We start from the raw sequence: 22,515 nt of genomic DNA on the forward strand, positions 1-22,515 counted from the left end.
TTTAGAGTTTACAGTTTAGAGTTTAGAGTTTAGAGTTAGAGTTTACAGTTTAGAGTTTACAGTTTAGAGTTAGAGTTTACAGTTTAGAGTTAGAGTTTAGAGTTTAGAGTTTAGAGTTTACAGTTTAGAGTTACAGTTTACAGTTTAGAGTTAGAGTTTAGAGTTTACCGTTTAGAGTTAGAGTTTACAGTTTAGAGTTAGAGTTTACAGTTTACAGTTTAGAGTTTACAGTTTAGAGTTAGAGTTTACAGTTTACAGTTTAGATTTAGAGTTTACAGTTTAGAGTTAGAATTTAGAGTTAGTTAGAGTTTAGAGTTAGAGTTTAAAGTTTAGAGTTAGAGTTTAGAGTTAGAGTTTAGAGTTACAGTTTAGAGTCAGAGTTTACAGTTTAGTGTTACAGTTTAGAGTTAGAGTTTACAGTTTAGAGTTAGAGTTTAGAGTTAGAGTTTACAGTTTAGAGTTAGAGTTTAGAGTTTGCAGTTTAGAGTTTAGAGTTAGAGTTTACAGTTTAGAGTTTACAGTTTAGAGTTTACAGTTAGAGTTTACAGTTTAGAGTTAGAGTTTACAGTTTAGAGTTAGAGTTTAGAGTTTACAGTTTAGAGTTAGAGTTTACAGTTTAGAATTTACAGTTTAGAGTTAGAGTTTACAGTTTAGAGTTAGAGTTTACAGTTTAGAATTTACAGTTTAGAGTTAGAGTTTACAGTTTAGAGTTAGAGTTTAGAGTTAGAGATTACAGTTTAGAGTTAGAGTTTACAGTTTAGAGCTAGAGTTTACAGTTTAGAATTTACAGTTTAGAGTTAGAGTTTACAGTTTAGAGTTAGAGTTTAGAGTTAGAGATTACAGTTTAGAGTTAGAGTTTACAGTTTAGAGCTAGAGTTTACAGTTTAGAGTTAGAGTTTAGAGTTAGAGATTACAGTTTAGAGTTAGAGTTTACAGTTTAGAGCTAGAGTTTACAGTTTAGAGTTAGAGTTTACAGTTTAGAGTTAGAGTTTACAGTTTAGAGTTAGAGTTTAGAGTTAGAGATTACAGTTTAGAGTTTACAGTTTAGAGTTAGAGTTTACAATTTAGAGATTACAGTTTAGAGTTTAGAGTTAGAGTTTACAATTTAGAGTTAGAGTTTAGAGTTTACAGTTTAGAGTTAGAGTTTAGAGTTAGAGATAGAGTTTAGAGTTAGAGTTTACAGTTTAGAGTTAGAGTTTAGAGTTAGTTAGAGTTTAGAGTTAGAGTTTAAAGTTTAGAGTTAGAGTTTAGAGTTACAGTTTAGAGTTACAGTTTAGAGTTAGAGTTTACAGTTTAGAGTTACAGTTTAGAGTTAGAGTTTACAGTTTAGAGTTTACAATTTAGAGTTAGAGTTTACAGTTTAGAGTTACAGTTTAGAGTCAGAGTTTACAGTTTAGAGTTAGAGTTTAGAGATTAGAGTTAGAGTTTACAGTTTAGAGTTAGAGTTTAGAGTTAGAGATTAGATTTAGAGTTTACAATTTAGAGTTAGAGTTTACAGTTTAGAGTTACAGTTTAGAGTCAGAGTTTACAGTTTAGAGTTAGAGTTTAGAGTTAGAGATTAGAGTTAGAGTTTACAGTTTAGAGTTAGAGTTTAGAGTTAGAGATTAGAGTTAGAGTTTACAGTTTAGAGTTAGAGTTTAGAGTTAGAGATTAGAGTTAGAGTTTACAGTTTAGAGTTAGAGTTAGAGATTAGAGTTAGAGTTTACAATTTAGAGTTAGAGTTTACAGTTTAGAGTTACAGTTTAGAGTCAGAGTTTACAGTTTAGAGTTAGAGTTTAGAGTTAGAGATTAGAGTTAGAGTTTACAGTTTAGAGTTAGAGTTTAGAGTTAGAGATTAGAGTTAGAGTTTACAGTTTAGAGTTAGAGTTAGAGATTAGAGTTAGAGTTTACAGTTTAGAGTTAGAGTTTAGAGTTAGGGATTAGAGTTAGAGTTTACAATTTAGAGTTAGAGTTTACAGTTTAGAGTTACAGTTTAGAGTCAGAGTTTACAGTTTAGAGTTAGAGTTTAGAGTTAGAGATTAGAGTTAGAGTTTACAGTTTAGAGTTAGAGTTTAGAGTTAGAGATTAGAGTTAGAGTTTACAGTTTAGAGCTAGAGTTTACAGTTTAGAGTTAGAGTTTACAGTTTAGAGTTAGAGTTTAGAGTTAGAGATTACAGTTTAGAGTTTACAGTTTAGAGTTAGAGTTTACAATTTAGAGTTTACAGTTTAGAGTTAGAGTTTAGAGTTAGAGATTACAGTTTAGAGTTTAGAGTTAGAGTTTACAATTTAGAGTTAGAGTTTAGAGTTTACAGTTTAGAGTTAGAGTTTAGAGTTAGAGATAGAGTTTAGAGTTAGAGTTTACAGTTTAGAGTTAGAGTTTAGAGTTATTTAGAGTTTAGAGTTAGAGTTTAAAGTTTAGAGTTAGAGTTTAGAGTTACAGTTTAGAGTTACAGTTTAGAGTTAGAGTTTACAGTTTATAGTTAGAGTTTAGAGTTAGAGATTAGAGTTAGAGTTTACAATTTAGAGTTTAGAGTTAGAGATTAGAGTTAGAGTTTACAGTTTAGAGTTAGAGTTTAGAGTTAGAGATTAGAGTTAGAGATTAGAGTTAGAGTTTACAGTTTAGAGTTAGAGTTTAGAGTTAGAGATTAGAGTTAGAGTTTACAATTTAGAGTTAGAGTTTACAGTTTAGAGTTACAGTTTAGAGTCAGAGTTTACAGTTTAGAGTTAGAGTTTAGAGTTTAGAGTTAGAGATTAGAGTTAGAGTTTACAGTTTAGAGTTAGAGATTAGAGTTAGAGTTTACAGTTTAGAGTTAGAGTTTAGAGTTAGAGATTAGAGTTAGAGTTTACAGTTTAGAGTTAGAGTTTACAGTTTAGAGTTACAGTTTAGAGTCAGAGTTTACAGTTTAGAGTTAGAGTTTAGAGTTAGAGATTAGAGTTAGAGTTTACAGTTTAGAGTTAGAGTTTAGAGTTAGAGATTAGAGTTAGAGTTTACAGTTTAGAGTTAGAGTTTAGAGTTAGAGATTAGAGTTAGAGTTTACAGTTTAGAGTTAGAGATTAGAGTTAGAGTTTAGAGTTAGAGATTAGAGTTAGAGTTTAGAGTTAGAGATTAGAGTTAGAGTTTACAGTTTAGAGTTTAGAGTTAGAGATTAGAGTTAGAGTTTACAGTTTAGAGTTAGAGTTAGAGATTAGAGTTAGAGTTTACAGTTTAGAGTTAGAGTTTAGAGTTAGAGATTAGAGTTAGAGTTTACAGTTTAGAGTTAGAGTTTAGAGTTAGAGATTAGAGTTAGAGATTAGAGTTAGAGTTTAGAGTTAGAGAGTGGTCTGCACCTGATAAGTCACGCGTCCTGCGTAGTGTTTGATGGTGAACTCTGGCAGTGGCATCTTTGGCCTGGAGTACAGTGGATTTTCTCCGTGATGATAGTGGCACTTCTGAAGGAAGGTGTGGTCAGTGGCCTGGAGCATACAGAAATCTAATGAGGTCACTGACCAATAATCAACATTCTACACAATACTGTATCTCCATCACTCATCACTCATCACTCAACATCTGGAGCCTTCAGCATGGAGGAGCTGCTGATGAAGCTGGAAGGAACGAAGGATGATGAAATCATTTATGAGCTGCTCTCCTGTGTTTATAATGATTTATAATCCCACTCTCAGTGTTTATAATGATTTATAATCCCACTCTTGGTGTTTATAATGATTTATAATCCCACTCTCGGTGTTTATAATGATTTATAATCCCACTCTTGGTGTTTATAATGATTTATAATCCCACTCTCGGTGTTTATAATGATTTATAATCCCACTCTCGGTGTTTATAATGATTTATAATCCCACTCTCGGTGTTTATAATGATTTATAATCCCACTCTCGGTGTTTATAATGATTTATAATCCCACTCTCGGTGTTTATAATGATTTATAATCCCACTCTTGGTGTTTATAATGATTTATAATCCGACTCTCTGTGTTTATAATGATTTATAATCCCACTCTCGGTGTTTATAATGATTTATAATCCCACTCTCTGTGTTTATAATGATTTATAATCCCACTCTCTGTGTTTATAATGATTTATAATCCCACTCTCAGTGTTTATAATGATTTATAATCCCACTCTCAGTGTTTATAATGATTTATAATCCCACTCTCTGTGTTTATAATGATTTATAATCCCACTCTCGGTGTTTATAATGATTTATAATCCCACTCTCGGTGTTTATAATGATTTATAATCCCACTCTCTGTGTTTATAATGATTTATAATCCCACTCTCAGTGTTTATAATGATTTATAATCCCACTCTCAGTGTTTATAATGATTTATAATCCCACTCTCTGTGTTTATAATGATTTATAATCCCACTCTCTGTGTTTATAATGATTTATAATCCCACTCTCTGTGTTTATAATGATTTATAATCCCACTCTCTGTGTTTATAATGATTTATAATCCCACTCTGTGTTTATAATGATTTATAATCCCACTCTCTGTGTTTATAATGATTTATAATCCCACTCTCAGTGTTTATAATGATTTATAATCCCACTCTCTGTGTTTATAATGATTTGTAATCCCACTCTCAGTGTTTATAATGATTTATAATCCCACTCTCAGTGTCTTTATAATGATTTATAATCCCACTCTCTGTGTTTATAATGATTTATAATCCCACTCTCTGTGTTTATAATGATTTATAATCCCACTCTCTGTGTTTATAATGATTTATAATCCCACTCTCTGTGTTTATAATGATTTATAATCCCACTCTCTGTGTTTATAATGATTTATAATCCCACTCTGTGTTTATAATGATTTATAATCCCACTCTCTGTGTTTATAATGATTTATAATCCCACTCTCAGTGTTTATAATGATTTATAATCCCACTCTCTGTGTTTATAATGATTTGTAATCCCACTCTCAGTGTTTATAATGATTTATAATCCCACTCTCAGTGTCTTTATAATGATTTATAATCCCACTCTGTGTTTATAATGATTTATAATCCCACTCTCTGTGTTTATAATGATTTATAATCCCACTCTCGGTGTTTATAATGATTTATAATCCCACTCTCTGTGTTTATAATGATTTATAATCCCACTCTCTGTGTTTATAATGATTTATAATCCCACTCTCTGTGTTTATAATGATTTATAATCCCACTCTCGGTGTTTATAATGATTTATAATCCCACTCTCAGTGTTTATAATGATTTATAATCCCACTCTCTGTGTTTATAATGATTTATAATCCCACTCTCTGTGTTTATAATGATTTATAATCCCACTCTCAGTGTTTATAATGATTTATAATCCCACTCTCGGTGTTTATAATGATTTATAATCCAACTCTCGGTGTTTATAATGATTTATAATCCCACTCTGTGTTTATAATGATTTATAATCCCACTCTCAGTGTTTATAATGATTTATAATCCCACTCTCAGTGTCTTTATAATGATTTATAATCCCACTCTCTGTGTTTATAATGATTTATAATCCCACTCTCTGTGTTTATAATGATTTATAATCCCACTCTCTGTATTTATAATGATTTATAATCCCACTCTCTCTGTTTATAATGATTTATAATCCCACTCTCGGTGTTTATAATGATTTATAATCCCACTCTCTGTATTTATAATGATTTATAATCCCACTCTCAGTGTTTATAATGATTTATAATCCCACTCTCTGTGTTTATAATGATTTATAATCCCACTCTCAGTGTCTTTATAATGATTTATAATCCCACTCTCTGTGTTTATAATGATTTATAATCCCACTCTCTGTGTTTATAATGATTTATAATCCCACTCTCTGTATTTATAATGATTTATAATCCCACTCTCTCTGTTTATAATGATTTATAATCCCACTCTCGGTGTTTATAATGATTTATAATCCCACTCTCGGTGTTTATAATGATTTATAATCCCACTCTCAGTGTTTATAATGATTTATAATCCCACTCTCTGTGTTTATAATGATTTATAATCCCACTCTCAGTGTTTATAATGATTTATAATCCCACTCTCTGTGTTTATAATGATTTATAATCCCACTCTCTGTGTTTATAATGATTTATAATCCCACTCTCTGTGTTTATAATGATTTATAATCCCACTCTCTGTGTTTATAATGATTTATAATCCCACTCTCTGTGTTTATAATGATTTATAATCCCACTCTCGGTGTTTATAATGATTTATAATCCCACTCTCTGTGTTTATAATGATTTATAATCCCACTCTCAGTGATTATAATGATTTATAATCCCACTCTCGGTGTTTATAATGATTTATAATCCCACTCTCCAGTATCACCCAGATGAGGATAAGGTTCCCTTTTAGTTCCTCTCATGGTTTCTTCCTCTTACCATCTAAGGGAGTTTTTCCTCACCAAAGTCTCCTCAGGCTTCTCATTAGGGATTAGAGATTAATAAAAAAATAATTTTAAATAGAAGTCTTTTGTACTATATTTCTTATGTTCTGTAAAGCTGCATTGAGACAATGTCCATTGTTTAAAGGTCTATACAAATAAAACTGAATTGAAATAAAAACAAAAAGAAAATAAAAACTATTTACCCCTCCCCCTCTGCTCAGGCCCAAATCACACTACACTCACGGACTCCATCACACACACACGCATGTTAATCTGGTCTCACAGCTTCCTGTTCCTGAGACTGATGATATATATACAGATGCTTTTGAATGGTCAATTGAGTATTAATTATGTATCTAATAGTAAATTGTGAGTTTTTAGCACATGGTTACCTGAGGAAAGCAGCTCTGGTCATCGAGAATGCGGAGTATCCCATGAGGCTTAGCAGCGATGAGGTCTATGCACGCCTTGTTGTCCGTGAAGGGCACTTCCTTCCAGCTGATTTGCTCTCGGAGGTACTCCTCCTACCAGAAGTTCGTAGAAGTGTGTTCAATTTTGCTGAAGGAGATGTCGTTGTTCCATCAATTTTTAACCCAAATGACATCCCAGACTTATAAATGTCTAATGAGTCCATGATGTTCATGATGTTCTGAGACTCACCTGTTCCTGCTTCAGAATGATTTTCGTGAAGAAGAACTGAAGCGCCTCGTTAGCATAGTTGATGCAGAGCTGTTCGAAACTGTTAAATGCTAACTCCTAAAAACACAAATGAGAACATCTGAAATATTTCCAGGTGAAGGAGTGAGGTTTGTGCCGTGTCATGTGATCACACACACACCTCGAATCCATAGATGTCCAGGATAGATATGGACAGAGCCTCGTTTCTCGGGTAAACACGGCTGTTGATTCGCTCGGTTAACCAGTGAAAGAGCAGGGAGTAGAGGATCTTGGCAACGGCATCTCTATAAAGTCGAAAAAATAAGCAGAATAATAAGGAGACGTATCTAATAAATCATTCATAAGAGAACATACAGGGACATGGTAGCTGTTGCTATGGAAACTACTAAGCCGTAGGTGAATCTGTGTGTGTTTTGGAGTATACCTGGCATCCACAGCACTCTCTACGGTGAGAGGAGTGTATATTTTCTCCTTCATGGCTTCCTGTAAGAAAGCAAAAAACAATCTATATAAAAGTAATTCCTCTGCTGCAACTGATAGTGAAGTATAATTAGGAATTAGAACAAGAACCTTAAGAATCAAGGGTGACACACACACACACACACGGAGCAGGTGGAACCGATCTGGTGTTAGGTGATAGTCGATTTCAACCTGATAAAGCCGTAAACTCGAGCCCGTAGCCCGCGGATAGCGGCGTTATTTATTAAAAGAGCAAGATGCTCAGCATGACACTCACATAAACATACACACACAGGGCTAAAACAGGGATCACAGCACATTCCGAGGCCTGAGGAGAAAGTGGAGTTGTGTAGAATTACCGCTGAACACCTCCTACTGTAACCCAACTGTAAGGCATGAAAAAAGGCTTGACTCTGATTGTAACGAATAATGTTGAAGAGCTAACGTTAAACCGAGCTAATTAGTTAAAAGCATGGGGTTGGGTTACTCTTGACTTCTGGGTGATGACACGAACGATCTCATGACACGTGTATGATTTTGAGGATGCTGGATTGAACACTAACTCTGTTAACATCCTCATGGCCTTCAATTTCATCGTAATTTATTAGCAAATCATTCACAGTAGCATTCAAGCAAATGATAGATTTTTACCTACAGATTTCACTGACGAGTTAAGACGAACAAGACTGGCTGTTCAATGAGGACATAAGTAATGGCGCCCTGTAAAATCAGGGAAGGTTAGTGTGTATGTTTGTTAGCTGATTTGCTGCAGTGGCTGAGCTGGCGCTATTGCACGGTTTCTCTGTGATCTCTGCCTGTTATGGAGTTTAGAAACACATCTAAGATTCTACTCTGCATTCAATCTGTTATGCTGATTATATCGTTTATAATTTCGTGTTAAATAAAAGAAGTACAAAACAACGACTAAGAATAAACACAGCCAGACTTTTAATGCAGCCAGACTCCAGTGGACTAGAGTTAGTGAGACGTTCCACTCGGTTACACGCCACTAAGTTTCTCATGAACACGTAATAAGACTTTAACGAGGGCTGACTTCATCGTCACACCATGACGTAACACCGTTTCCTGACAGTCTCCTGAGAATGAGCCTGAAGGCCAGTGAGCGAAGCCCTGATCCGGTTACAGGGTTTCCGTAACTCAAGCCCTACAGTAATTAAGCGTATCCTCCAGAGCCTGTTTGGCAACCAGCTCCGATCTCAAGATGTTCTAACACTTTACATCTCTTTCTCTTTCACTCACTCGCAGTTATATTCTTTCAGTCTCTGTTGATTTGCGGAGATCTCTGTATGATTCACTTGTATGTCTCCTTACAGGAAACCGTAATGAACAGCAAATACACACATTTTAGTATTCGAATGAGCATGGACGTATCTATCGTAACTCACCGTCACTTTATAGGTGATGGCCTTCTGCAGTCCTTCTGGAGAAATCTGAAGCAGGTCAGCCACCACGCGGATCTCCTGAGCGCTTACGACTCCGGTCGCTTCTTGCAGCTCAGTCTGAGAAAGAGATAAAAAAGCTTCAGGTAAAAACAGGGATGCGGTTTATGGCGCTGGAAAGTGAGGTGCATGTGTGTGCTACCTCGAGTCTGTGGAAGAAGATGTTGCCCAGGTGAAGGATGGACGAAAGCACTCGGAAGACACTGCTCTGGTCCTCAGGGCTGAAGTGGAGAATGTCCATGGCACTGTGTATCCGCCTGAAGTCCTCGCCGTCGTCCTTCCCCTCGATCGCACAGTCACCACCCTGATGTATCAGTGACGTTAATCAGCTTCATATTCACAACCTGTTCATTCCTACTGTTAATTATTATAGAAGTTTAATGTAAAGAAACGATGTGTAACTACAACATAATTTGCATAAAAAAATAACATTGATTGTCTTTTGGAAACTTTTATAGATAAGATCCGTTTCTTATAAAATGTGTACAAATATACAGTAGAACCTCGGAGTACGAACGTAATTCGTTCCAAAATTCTGGTCGCAACCCGATTTATTTTTTCCCATAAGAATACATGTAAATGGAATGAATTCGTTCCCTATCACTACAAACCATACATAACTTTTTATTTCTTATGGTTTTTCTAGCACAAAATATGAACCAAAGTCTTAATTATACAAAAACACCACCTTCACGCTTGTCAATAATTTCCTTCTTAAGTCCGATGGTTATTTTCTTTATCACAATCTTCCCACTATCACTACCACTCTGTAATTTCTTAGGGACCATGCTGGAATTATATTATATTATAAAATAATATGAAAAAAACAACTACGCACAGTTACACTCATGACCGAAGACTGATCAAAACTGATGCTAGGTGACGCACTCGAGTCTTTTGTTTACCTGATAGCGGCGGTTTGGGATGTACTCCGAAAAATGGTCGTACATAGGAGCAAATTTTAGACAGATTTTTTTAACATAACCTGATTTGTACGTACATGGGGACATTTGTTCCCTGAGGTTCTACTGTATTACTCAAAAACAGATTCGTCAAAATATTAAAGAGGGTTATAGAGAACATGAAATTCAGTTTGAACCTGTAGAAAAAATTTCTCTGGTCTGAGGAGACCAACATTGTGCTACAAGATCCAAACATTGAAGCATGCTGGTGGTAGCATCATGTTGGCCTCTTGGTTGTTTCTCGACTGACTCCATTTTTACTGAATTTATATATATATATGTAGAATTGCGCTTGTGTTATGTTGTTTTCTTCACACACCCTTGCTTGTACTTATGCACAGTGTATAGGTGTTTATTACCTGGTTCAGGTAGTAGTAGGTTTCAGCTTCCTGAAGGTAGAAGACTTGTTTCTGGTGAACTGGAAGCCCGGCCAACATCTCGTAAAAAATGTGGTAGTTCCTTTCATTTTTTGCCTACACACACACACACACACAAACACAAACACACACACACACACACACAGATCCAGGAATATTACCGGCACTTAAAGCATGTTTTAAAACAAAATAAAAATGATTAGTGTCTCACACCTGAAACACAATCCTGGACTTCTCCAGTAGATACTGTGAAGTTATGGCACCGCTAATCACTCCTCTGTAACATGGCAGGAAAAAAAATTCCAGTGTTTAATAGCATAGTCCACACACACACAGTCTCTCTCTCTCTCACACACACACACACACTAACGTGAACATCGGCACAGTGACTCACTCCTCCAGAAAGATCTCGACAAACTTCCCGAAGCGACTGGAGTTGTCGTTCCGCACCGTTTTGGCATTCCCAAAAGATTCCAGCAGGGGAGTCGCTTCCAGGATCTGGTGTTGGAGCATTTTGCTCTAGTTAGCTCGGATTCCATTCACAAGGCAATATGTATATGTGAAAATACAATCTTACCTCAATCTGTGAGGGCAGGGCATGAGGGACAACGACAAACAGACAGGATGATGTTGATTAGAACAGGAACACACACACACACACTCAGTACAGTTCTATACACACATAGGGGAACGTTATCATGGGAAAATAATCAAAGACGAGGTGGTGTGATGAGGCCTGATTCGAAATAGAGAAGCCATGAAGTGTTAGCTCAGATGTTGGTCAGAAGATCAGAAGGTTGATCAGAAGGTTGTGAGTTTGTATCCCAGCTCCACTAAAGCTGCCCCTGCTGGGCCCCTGAGCAACACTCTTAACCCTCAGATATATAAATGACTTAAATGTAATTTGCCCTGGATAAAGGAATGTTTCATTTCTCACAACAACACTTTTTATTTGTTGTGGAACATCCATTTACTAAAGCTCTACCTGCTGTGTTACGTTTCGCTCGTGGTGGATGGCAGTCAGGTATCTCAAGACCAGTTTGGTGGCTTCGGTTTTTCCTGACCCGCTTTCTCCACTGAAACATCAACAGAATAAACACTGCAAATATATCTAACAGGGGTTTAGTACAAGTACAACTTGCTGAAGTATATAACAACATGAATAAACACTGGTTTATTACAAGACGCATCTCCTCTGTGCAGAAGAATCCTATATACTGATCAGCCATAACATTATGACCACTGACCGGTGAAGTGAATAAGACTGAGTATCTCCTCATCATGGCCCCTGTTAGTGGGTGGGATATATTAGGCAGCAAGTGAACATTTTGTCCTCAAAGTTGATGTTAGAAGCAGGAAAAATGGACAAGTGTAAGGATTTGAGTGAGTTTGACCAAAAGGGCCAAATTGTGATGGCTAGACCACTGGATCAGAGCATCTCCAAAACTGCAGCTCTTGTGGGGTGTTCCCGGTCAGTATCTATCAAAAGTGGTCCAAGGAAGGAACAGTGTTGAACCAGCGCCAGGGTCATGGGCGGTCAAGGCTCATTGTTTTGGCAGTGACCAACATGACATTAGGCAGGTGGTCATAATGTTATGCCTGATTGGTGTATTTATGTATTTATATGGACTTTAAATGGCATTTTTTAAACAAAGCTTAAACATAAAAGCATGCTCTCTCTCTCCCTCTCTCTCTCTCTCTCTCTCTCTCACACACACACACACACACACACACACACACACACGCTTACAGCTAACCTGATGATAATGCACTGGTTCTGCTTGACGTCCATCATTGTTGTGTAGGCAAGGTTTGAAATTGCAAAAAGGTGACTAGAAACAAACACAAACAAACAAGTCAGAATTTTTTGACATTGAACTTCCTCAAACACTGTTCTTGTTCTGTTAAATTATTAGAGACACTCAGATGTAAGTAACCTGGAATGCAGCAGGTATCATTTCTAGCACTGATGTCACTCTATCTTTAAACAACACACTAACACACTAACACACAGCAAGACAATCTCTGGATTATTCTCACGTTACAACATGTGTCCATCTTTTCAGCTAGTAACAAGACAGCAGGTTAAAGGAATATGAGATGGTTACTGTCTCTCTCTCTCTCTCTCTCTGTCTATCTCTCTCTCTCTCTCTCTCTTTCACACACACACACACACACACACACACACACTCGACCCCTTTAACAATCCTGGCATGAGTTGGCATCAAGTGATCAAGAAATCAGTTTTTTTTTAATTAAAATGTATAATAAGAGCTACTGCCAAAAGTTTTGGGACACCACTCCAAATCATTGAGTTCTTTTTCAGGGGTTGGGCTCGGCCCCTTAGTTCCAGTGAAAGGAACTCTTAATGCCAAGACATTTTGGACAGTTTTATGCTGTTTGTGGGAACAGTTTGGGGATGACCCCTTCCTGTTCCAACATGACTGCACACCAGTGACCAAAGCAAGGTCCATAAAGACATGGATGAGTGAGTTTGGTGTGTAGGAACTTGACTGGCCTGCACAGAGTCCTGACGTCCATAGAAGATCTTTGGGATGATGAAGATCCTGGCCTACCTTAGAGCCAGACCTTCTCGTCCAACATCAGTGCCTGACCTCACAAATGCGTTTCTTCTAGAGGAATGGTCAAAAATTCCCGTAACCACACTCATGTTGGTATACTGAAGCATTAAGTATTAAGTTAATTTCCTTTCACTGGAACTAAGGGGCCGAGCCCAACCCCTGAATTCAATAATTTGGAGGGGTGTCCCAAAATTTTTGCCAATATAGTGTACTTTAAGTGTTTCAGGAAGAGGTTTTAGTGCAGATGTTAGTGACTGTCCTGCACTCGAGACACCTCTCAAGATCACACACAGCTGCTGAGGCAGCAGGTTCACAACCAATCAAAGATCACCATTTCTTCCACTGTTTCCACACTGTTCCCACTGACTAATCACTGTTGTTCAATCTGACCAATCACTGTACACCATTATTCAAACTGACCAATCACTGTTCACTGTTGTTCCTGACTATGCAATTATCACAAGGATTCAATGAATACCTTTTCAGCATTTGGTGGAAACCCTTATCCAGATCAACTTACATTCATCTAATGTTTTTACAACTAAGAAAGCAAGGGCCTTGTTCAGTAGTCCAACACCTTAACCACTGAGCTACCACATCTCTATACATGTTACATTATTATGACAGTATCTAGTGATTTGTTAGCTAGCTTTTGTTAGCTACTTTTCCCTGGAGTAGACAACACAGAACAAATGAACTTTTCCCATCAAACCTGAAAAAAAAAAGCATCTATACTGTCACTGTAAACTACAGTACATGTTAATGATGCCGGGGATGCTACAGTAGGATTTACGCAGCAGAGTATTTTAGTGGCAGGTTTGTGTAGATGAAGCTGCGGGTTCGAGGTTTACACTCACGGTGGGTTTTCACCTAAGCCGTGGCCGTTATACTGCAGGACCATGTCTGTTCCATAGATGTTCAATAACTTGTATGGATTCACCGACAGCAGAATGCAGCCGATATAAGTCTAGGAACAATGGAAGAAAGTGGAAAAAAGCTTAGCAGTACCATAAAGGTATTATTATTATATTACAATGACCATATTTAATTTAATTTATTAGTACATTCTAAAACTCTTTGGCATGCTGCTGTTGGAAAGTTATCAAGAATAGGGTGCAGTGAAGAGGAGTTAATATTAACCAATGTCAAAGTTATTTACTTTATTTTCTATAAAAGGAGGTCCCACAGTGTTTTATTCGATTAAACGATCCCATCAACTATAAATGTCTCCATAACATCATCTCAGCGACTATGGAACGACAATATATTAGATCGAGCATGTTAATAAAAACCACTGATTTGCAACTGCACCACAGTAATAGTTTATGATAATTTTATCAAACTTCCAACCAATCAGAATCCAGAATTTTTAATGTCATTTGCTACAGCATGTTAACTCACGTAGATGAGCTCCCGTTCAAAGCGAGTGTTCACGTTCATTAAAACAGCCGCTTCTGTTAATTCCCTATGGGGGAAGCAGAATCATAAATTTCAATCATAAATTTTAATGTCATTTTATCAAATAAATAATTTTCCAAAATATTTCTCTGTGCATTTGGATATACAGCGATCAGGCATAACACTGTGAGCAGTGCCAGGTGAATAAGACTAATGATCTCCTCATCATGGCACCTGTTAGTGGGTGGGACATATTAGGAACATTTTGTCCTCAAAGTTGATGTTAGAAGCAGGAAAAATAGACCAAAAGAGCCAAATTGTGATGGCTAGACCACTGGATCAGAGCATCTCCAAAACTGCAGCTCTTGTGGGGTGTTCCCGGTCTGCAGTGGTCAGTATCTATCAAACTGCTCCAAGGAAGGAACAGTGGTGAACTGGTGACAGGGTCATGGATGGTTGAGGCTCATTAATGGATGATCCGATCCAACAGACGAGCTACTGTTGATCAAATTTCTGAAGAAGTTAACGCTGGTTCTGATAGAAAGGGATCACGGTGCATTGCAGTTTGTTGCATATGGGGCTACATAGCCACAGACCAGTCAGGCTGCCCAGGTGGTCATAATGTTATGCCTGGTCAGTGTATGTTTATTTTGATCTTCTTACTCCAACTGTGTCATGTCCTCAAGTCCATCAGCTTCTCGTTTCTCTCGGTAGCTCATAGTAGGCAGACTTCGTATAGAGTACATCTGTTTACAAACCAAAAATGATATCATTGTGATTCTGTTCTCCAGTGCTAAAGCATGTCACCATTATTTTTTTAAATTGTACCTAAAACATTTTACTCTGATTTCAATTCTATTAATTGTAACCCTAAATTATTTAGCCTTTTAAAGTTAGCCTCTTCAACAAATTGGGTCATTGAGGCAACCATGCCGGCCAGAGCCACGTCTCACTGCAGAGATACTGCAGCTGTCAATGAGGTAACCTGAGCATGGATATAATCAGTCTTGTAAATCTCATCTGACATCCCATGTATTCAAAGAGTCTCCATCTAAACCCTGCTGGAGATAGCTAAGCTTGGCCAGAGCTTTTGTGCAAGCTCAAAGCCACACAGACTTTCAGCAGTGACCTTTCCATTATTACCAACATGTAAAACTATACCAGGTTATAAATGTATTACATTTATCGTCTATAAATCTAGTCAGATTTCTGAAATGCTTATTAGGTGCTGAGAATTCAAGAATGCTTCAAGAAACACAAGATGTTTCATTATCATCTGTTTAAGTTTTCATGAATAAAATTCTAGAAAACCCGCTGAAAACATTTGGCTCCAACTATTTATTAAGATAAAAGTAAATAAACTGAGTTACCTTATCATACCATTGGCCTGTGGGCTCCCCCTCCCGATCTGGTACCCACTGCACCTCACCTTCCCTGGATCCAGAACCAATGGGTGGTAGAGAAAGGTGGTCCATCATGTTTTCGTCCCGGTACATAGACCACTTGGTAAGATTCTGTACAGTTCCATGAGGTAAAACTCTCTCTGCTGCCCACACATCCTCTGCACTTTGTCTGTCCCTGGCATTCATAGCCCAGTGTTCTTCAGGACCTTTTCTTTGTGGGGTCACAATTGCATATCTTCCATCCGGCCCAATAATCAATCCGGACGCTGTGACAGTAGATAGTGCTGAAGGCAGTTGGTAGGAGGCGTTCTTTAGGCCAGTGTTTTTTAGAGCATCCCTCAATTGAGGTGTCGATGAAACAGCAAAACCTTGCCTGAGAACAGATTCATCGGGTAAACGGTACATTGCGTTACGAAGATTTTTGTTTAAAAGGGCTTGTGAAAGTTTCAGATTGCTTGTATGAGGAGTCGCTGAGATAAGAGAATCGCCCGGTAGTCTGTATGAGGCTTTGCGAAGGTTTTCATTTTTCAAGGCCGCTGCCAGGTTTGGACTCGTGGGCTTAGAACTTAAAAAAATTGATTCATCTGGAAGCCTAAAGGAGGCCTTTTTGATGTTTGCATTTTTCAGGGCACTGGACAGGCTTGGTGAGTGAACTGGATTAGCACTGATTATATTTCCATCAGGTAGCCTATAGGAAGCATGACGCATGTTTGGATTCTGCAGAGCACTTGCCAAATTAGGGGAAGGTGTAGTCAGCTGTGTGGTTATAATAGATCCATCTGGCAATCTGTAACTAGCATTCCTCATCTGTGTGTTCTGAAGTGCATTCGCTAAATTTGGGGAGGTCGATTTTGACTGATTATAATCAGGAAAAATAATTGTGCCGTCACCTAGTCTATAGGATGCATTTCGAATAATTGGGTTCTGCAGTGCATTTAACAGGGCTGGAGAAGTTGGTTCCACTTGTTGTTCTGTAAAAATAACGGTTCCATCTGGCAGCCTATAGGATGCATTTCGAATGCTATTGTTTCTAAGTGCACGGGACAGATTAGGAGATGCAGGCTTCTGGTGGCATTCTGAAATGAGTGAATTGTCTGGAGGAAGTCTGTAGGAAGCATTTTTAAGGTTTGGATTCTGCAAAGCACTGGCTAGATTTGGAGAAGAAGGTTGTTGCTGCTGTTGTTGAAGGGAGTCTGTGGTGATTATAGTTCCATCTGGTAGTCTATAAGAAGCATATCTGAGGTTTGTGTTACCTAAGGCATTAGAGATGTTTGGAGACAAGGGTTGTTGTAAGTAGGGGTCCACATTTATTAGGGTTCCATCGGAAAGTCTGTAGGAAGCATTCCGTACCTGTCGATTTTGTAGAGCATTAGTAAGCATCGGAGAGGTAGCTGGAGCCACCATTTGATTGCCATGTACCAGTGTGCCACCTGGCAGATTGTAGGTTGCGCCACGAACCTGAGGATTGTGCAGTGCATCTGACAGAATAGGGCTCTGGGCATAAGCGTTCGTGGGAACATAGCCGTAGGCTTTACTTGGATGAGACATATGTGTTTGGTAAGAAGCTTTCCGGATTTGTTGGTTTTGTAGAGCATTTGAGAGAACTGGTGATCTCCTTGGGCTAGGGGCATATCTTGATCCTCTCCTTTGTAAATGTGTTCGGTATGTAGCATTTCGGACATTAGGATTTTGTAGAGCATTGGTGAGGAGGGGGCCAGGGCCTGGCTCCTCTATGTAATCATATTGTGACACAACTGGTGAGTAGGGGGAGGCAGGCATCTGAAGAACTGTTTTGTATGAAGCATTATGAAGGTAAGGATTTTGAATTGCATTAGAAAGTGTTGGAGATGCAGCCTGACCTGGACTCTGTCCAAGTACTGTTTCGGGACCATATGATGGCATTGATGGCTGCATCGATGGTGAGCTAGGAAGGTGTGTGACAGGGGCTAATGCAGAGCCTGGTCTTTGCAGTGGTGAGATGAAAGATGCTCCAGTGACCTGGGAATTTTGCAAAGCATTTGATATAACAGGTGATGCTAGTGTCTCTGGGGACTGCTGTAGAACAGTATGTAACACTGGTGTGACTTGAGGTACAGAAGTATACATGGTGTTAAGCAAATTTGGATTTTGTAATTCGTTTAATAATTGGGGTGAAGATGGTTGTTCAGGAAACTGCTGTATACCAATGACTTCAGAGACATTAGGTTGCACAGGTTGCAGAAAGGGTGAATTATAAGAGGCATGAGAAATACTTGGATTTTGTAGTGCATTGGTGATCATGGGTGACTGAGGCATGCTTATCATTTGATCAAATTCTCCTGCAATGGGGTAGGAAGATGCTTCTGACATTTGAACATTTTGAAAAGGACTTGATACAAAAGTAATGGGTGGTGCACGAGGGGAAGGGGAACGCTTTGGTAATGGTGAGCCACGATTGATAGTGGGGTGAGGGGAAGATGGCCTAGAAAAATGCCTAACGGAAGGTTGGGGTGATATAGGCCCAATATGTTTTAGAGAAGGTTGTGGTGAAGGGGGTCTTCGCCTCAAAGACTGCCTGGCCATCAGAGGACGGCCAAGACCAACAGGTCTTTGTGTATTCCGTGAGGATCCTGCTTGTCCTGGGGGAATGAAGTGCCTCTGACCCATTATGACCATCCCAGGGTGATGACCTGGAAGCTTTGGGGAAGCTCTGATGTCCTGAGCCATGACCGATCTGTTGCTACGTATGGATGCTCTGGATGGTGACATATTTTTGGTTGGAGCACTAAAACGACCCATTTGACCTAATGAGGGTTTTACTGTTCCCATGGGAATGTTTGGACGCCCCATTCCTCGCAATTGACCACCCGGTGATCCAAAAGGTGGTGGGTTTCTCATAAGACGGGTTGATCTACGGGAGAAGCTTGGTGATGGTGATCTTTGTCCAGGTGGCAGAGGAGGCTGTGGAGATTCTGAACCAACTGCAAAACTTCTCCGTGAAGGTGCAGGTGATGATCTGTTAGCTGCAAATGGGGAGCGTGGCCTATTGGAGTCCATTTGCTGAACACCTCCCAAAGGACGCCTGCCCATTTGGGGAGAAGTTGGAGGACTTATTTGCCTAGGAGGAGATGTGGAACCTTGAAGCTTCCTGGCACCGAATGGACGATGAGTTACTGCTGGGGATGAAACTGGGCTGGGTCTTCTTATTGATGCACGGGGAGAATGGGGTGGGCTTTGCTTGCGGATGGAACCATGAGCAGCAGCTGGAGGGCCTGTGCGGAATGAGGGCGATCGCTTAGGCATTCGCCGAGCCATAGGAATTGGGGAAGACCTGGCTTCTACAAATGAAGCCTGAGGCTGGAAATGACTAAAGGCTGCTGGAGAAGCAGATGGGCTGACTTTTCTCTCTCCAAATGGGGAAGGTGGGCGTTGAATATGTGGAGATGACATTCCTCTTAGTGGAGGTGGAGGCACATTCCTAACTCCAAATCCACGTATGGAGGGCTGTGGAGAGGGGCTCTGTCTTCTCCGTATCGAGGGCTGAGGAGAGCCGTGAAAGCTTTGTTTCTGCATGGGAAGATGGGGAGGCCCCATATCCATTAGCGGCTCTGTGAATCTTTCTTGTCCTAACATAGGGGACAGGGGTCTCGGTACAGGGGAAGCCATCATTCCCATGGACCTCCTGCTTGGTGTAGGTGAGGGGGGGAAAGCACCTTGGGCCATGGGTGACATATATGGAGACTGAGCGTTAGGGCTTATAAACCCCTGAGGACTATTAGCATGCTTAATTAACATTGCAGTTGGTGTGGGAACCTGAGGTAACCCTGGATGCAGCATTTCTTGTGCAGGAAAAGCACCATCCATGCGTGCATCAGGAATGAACGGTACATTTTTATAATTAACCTGTGACATCTCTTCTGGATAGTATTGTGGTGGAAATGGAGGAAATTCAACTGGTATTCTTTCTTTGCCAAAAAGATTTACTTGAGGCCTGGGAACTCTGAACATGTCTCCTTGAAGATCCATTGGCTCAACAGAAACATCATTAAACTCATCACCCTCCATGACCTCATGCATGGTATAACTATATGGCTGGTACATATCATAGGAAGATTCAAGATATGGGTTAACCACTGATTCACTGTAATTAAGCTGGTAATTCTGGAGATATGGATCTTCATAAGCTGCATACGGAATCATGTATGGATCAGCTACTCCAACTTCACCATATGGATTGTCATAGAATTCCTGAGAGTCATCATAGTAATCAAACTGACCTTGGTCATAAAACTCAGTTTCATCTTCATAAGGTTCATAACAATCCTCCATTAGATACTGGTTCTCATCATAGTATTCCATATTGTCAGAGTAGTATGGATCCATCAGATGCTGTTGGTCATAGTACTCCATTTCCTCGGGGTAGTACCCCATTTGATGTTGTGCAGAATATGTGTTATAGAAGCCCATACCATTTTCATAATACTCTCCTCCGTTCTGTATGTCCATGTGTGGGTTGTAGTATTCATCATCAAATTCATAGTAGCCTGGATCATGTGACTGCGCTTCATAGAAGTCATCAGGATCTTCATACCAGTTTGGGTTTCTCTGGAATGACTGTCCGTTAAATGCACCATTTCTCATTCTACCCTGGTTATTATAGTCATAGTCATCAAAATCATGTTCATATGCGTAGTTGTGATGCCCGTGAGGTCCTCGCATGCTTGTTTGTCGACTTCCCCCAGGAAACCGTTTCTTACTTGACTTTCCCCAGCGGCCTTGATTTCTGTCAAATGGTCTCTGTTTTAATTTTGTGGAGAGGAACTTTTTAGTTAACCAGTTTGTTGCTCCAGCAACTTTACCCAATATCAGACTTTGGTTTTTAAAATTTGACCCATCGTCTGCATTCTTTTTCCCAAAAAGTCCTTTGAACAGCCCTGATTTCTTCTCTGCTGGTTTGTTGCCACCAATTTTCAGTAACATGTAGGATGGTTTGCGTCCCAACTGGTCATTTTGTTCCTTCTCTTTTTTCTTTTTCTTACTGGCTTTGAAGCGCATCAGAAGCCTCGGGGCATTCTTCAAAACAGACTTCCTTCTCTTTTTTCTGACCACAAAACTCTTTTGTTTGCCAAGTCCCAGAAACAGTCTCGATGTACTTTTTAGACGCTTCTTTGAGCTCTTCCCGATTCCAGGGAAGCCAAATAGTTTTTTTGCAGGTTCTGGTGCAGTCTCAGGTGGAACCTCATCCTTCTTTTTTGCCTTTTTCTTTGTTCCCTCTGCCTCAGGTTTAGATTTGGATTTATGTGCGTCTTTCGATTTCTTTTTTCCTTTCCTATCTTCTTCACTTTCTTCATTTTCCTCATCTTCCTCATCCTCTTCTTCTTCTTCATCTTCTTCCTCATCTGATGCAGCGTGTTTTGATTTGGACTTTCCCTTTGCCGCTTTGCCTTTAGCACCAGCCTTTCCATGTCCACGCTTGCGTGTGTCCTCATCTGATTCTTCTTCACTTAACTCTTCATCATCCTCAATGGGCTCTGCATCTGACACCTCTTCTGACTCACTAACCACCTTCGCCCCCTTTCCTTTGTCCTTTCCTTTCTTTCCATCATCTTTTCCTTTACCTTTGGGGTCTTCTTTTCCTTTTTTCTTATCATCCTTTCCTCCCTTCTGGTCATCTTTAGCACCCTTTTTGTCATCCTTCCCTTTTTTTTCTTCCTCTTTGCCTTTGCTTTTTTCTGGCTCTGCTTTCCCTCCTTTTTTCGCCGCTGACTTGGAGTCCCCCTTTTTGCCTGGCATTTTGTCTTATTCTCTGTTTTGCAGCCTAATGAAAAGAGAGATAAATTAAAATTCTATCTATAGGAACATTTGACTAAGTTTAATGACAATGGGCCTCATTTAACAACTAGAATACAAACGGATTTGTTCATGAATTTTGCACAGTCATTTATACAAGAGATGTGGTATGACGTGTTATGAATATTAGACTAGTCTTATTTCATCTCAGAAATATTGTAAGATAAGAAATATAATGTTTCTACATCATTCAGAAAAACCATTTCATGCTTTTGTTAGCTCTAGGTTGGATTATTGTAACACCTTACTCTCTGGATGTTCCAGTATGAACATAAACAAGCTCCAGTTAGTCCAGAACACAGCAGCTAGAGTCCTCACTAGAACCTATTTTAGCCACACTACACTGGCTCCCAGTCAGATTTTGCATTGATGATAAAATAATACTACAGAAGGCCTGCAGTAACAGAGCAAACTTTTGGTCTTTTATTATCTGTCACGTCTACTTTAATCAAATGTGCAGGATGTTTGTTGGTATCTCTAATAGTGAAGGGGGCGGATTTATCATTTGAAAACATTTAGCTGGTGCTGAGGATGGTCCACATGAACAGCTTAGCTACCTGAGATCACTGCAGATGGTACGACTTGAAGATGAAGCCATGAAGATGGCAATGATACAAACAGATTTGCAAGATTGGATTAGGACTATGTTTGCTTTGATAGCTTTAGGATTGTAATCGCCATGAACTGTTTTGCACTCAAGCCTCCATTTAATAACTTCAACAAATAGGACTTCATCTTAAAACCAGACTGAATTTCCTGGTTACACAATTGCACTTTTTTACCATATAGTATACAGATAAAGAAGAGAAATTATTTTATAATCAAACAATCCGGTGGAGAGAAACCAGATAGATGAGTCTGGTTTCTCTGAAGGTTCCTCACAGGGGGTTTGTTCCTCATTACCTCTGACTTATGGATAAATTTATTGAAGTGAAATTTCCCTCCTAAAGTTATATCCTTCTGTACAGCTGTTTTGTAACAACACACATTGTTAAAA

General features: G+C 38.9%; 1 protein-coding gene across 1 annotated transcript in view; it reads right to left on the reverse strand.

Annotated features, from left to right (window-relative positions):
* myo15ab (myosin XVAb) overlaps positions 1 to 21,471 on the reverse strand; it is a 76,834-nt gene extending 55,363 nt beyond the window's left edge. The window contains exons 1-17 of the mRNA XM_058381249.1: positions 15,657 to 21,471; positions 14,950 to 15,032; positions 14,290 to 14,353; positions 13,746 to 13,855; positions 12,064 to 12,138; positions 11,292 to 11,382; positions 10,884 to 10,889; positions 10,701 to 10,804; positions 10,520 to 10,583; positions 10,289 to 10,402; positions 9,110 to 9,271; positions 8,914 to 9,021; positions 7,473 to 7,531; positions 7,209 to 7,332; positions 7,031 to 7,126; positions 6,763 to 6,894; positions 3,307 to 3,432 (exon numbers count right to left, since the gene is read on the reverse strand). Of these exons, the coding sequence (XP_058237232.1) occupies positions 3,307 to 3,432; positions 6,763 to 6,894; positions 7,031 to 7,126; positions 7,209 to 7,332; positions 7,473 to 7,531; positions 8,914 to 9,021; positions 9,110 to 9,271; positions 10,289 to 10,402; positions 10,520 to 10,583; positions 10,701 to 10,804; positions 10,884 to 10,889; positions 11,292 to 11,382; positions 12,064 to 12,138; positions 13,746 to 13,855; positions 14,290 to 14,353; positions 14,950 to 15,032; positions 15,657 to 21,461 (7,323 nt within the window). The 5' untranslated portion in view covers positions 21,462 to 21,471. The remainder of the gene's footprint in view (positions 1 to 3,306; positions 3,433 to 6,762; positions 6,895 to 7,030; positions 7,127 to 7,208; positions 7,333 to 7,472; positions 7,532 to 8,913; positions 9,022 to 9,109; positions 9,272 to 10,288; positions 10,403 to 10,519; positions 10,584 to 10,700; positions 10,805 to 10,883; positions 10,890 to 11,291; positions 11,383 to 12,063; positions 12,139 to 13,745; positions 13,856 to 14,289; positions 14,354 to 14,949; positions 15,033 to 15,656) is intronic.
* Positions 21,472 to 22,515: the final 1,044 nt, after the last annotated feature.

This window comes from Hemibagrus wyckioides, linkage group LG26 (assembly GCF_019097595.1).
Source record: "Hemibagrus wyckioides isolate EC202008001 linkage group LG26, SWU_Hwy_1.0, whole genome shotgun sequence".
Lineage (NCBI taxonomy): Eukaryota > Metazoa > Chordata > Actinopteri > Siluriformes > Bagridae > Hemibagrus > Hemibagrus wyckioides.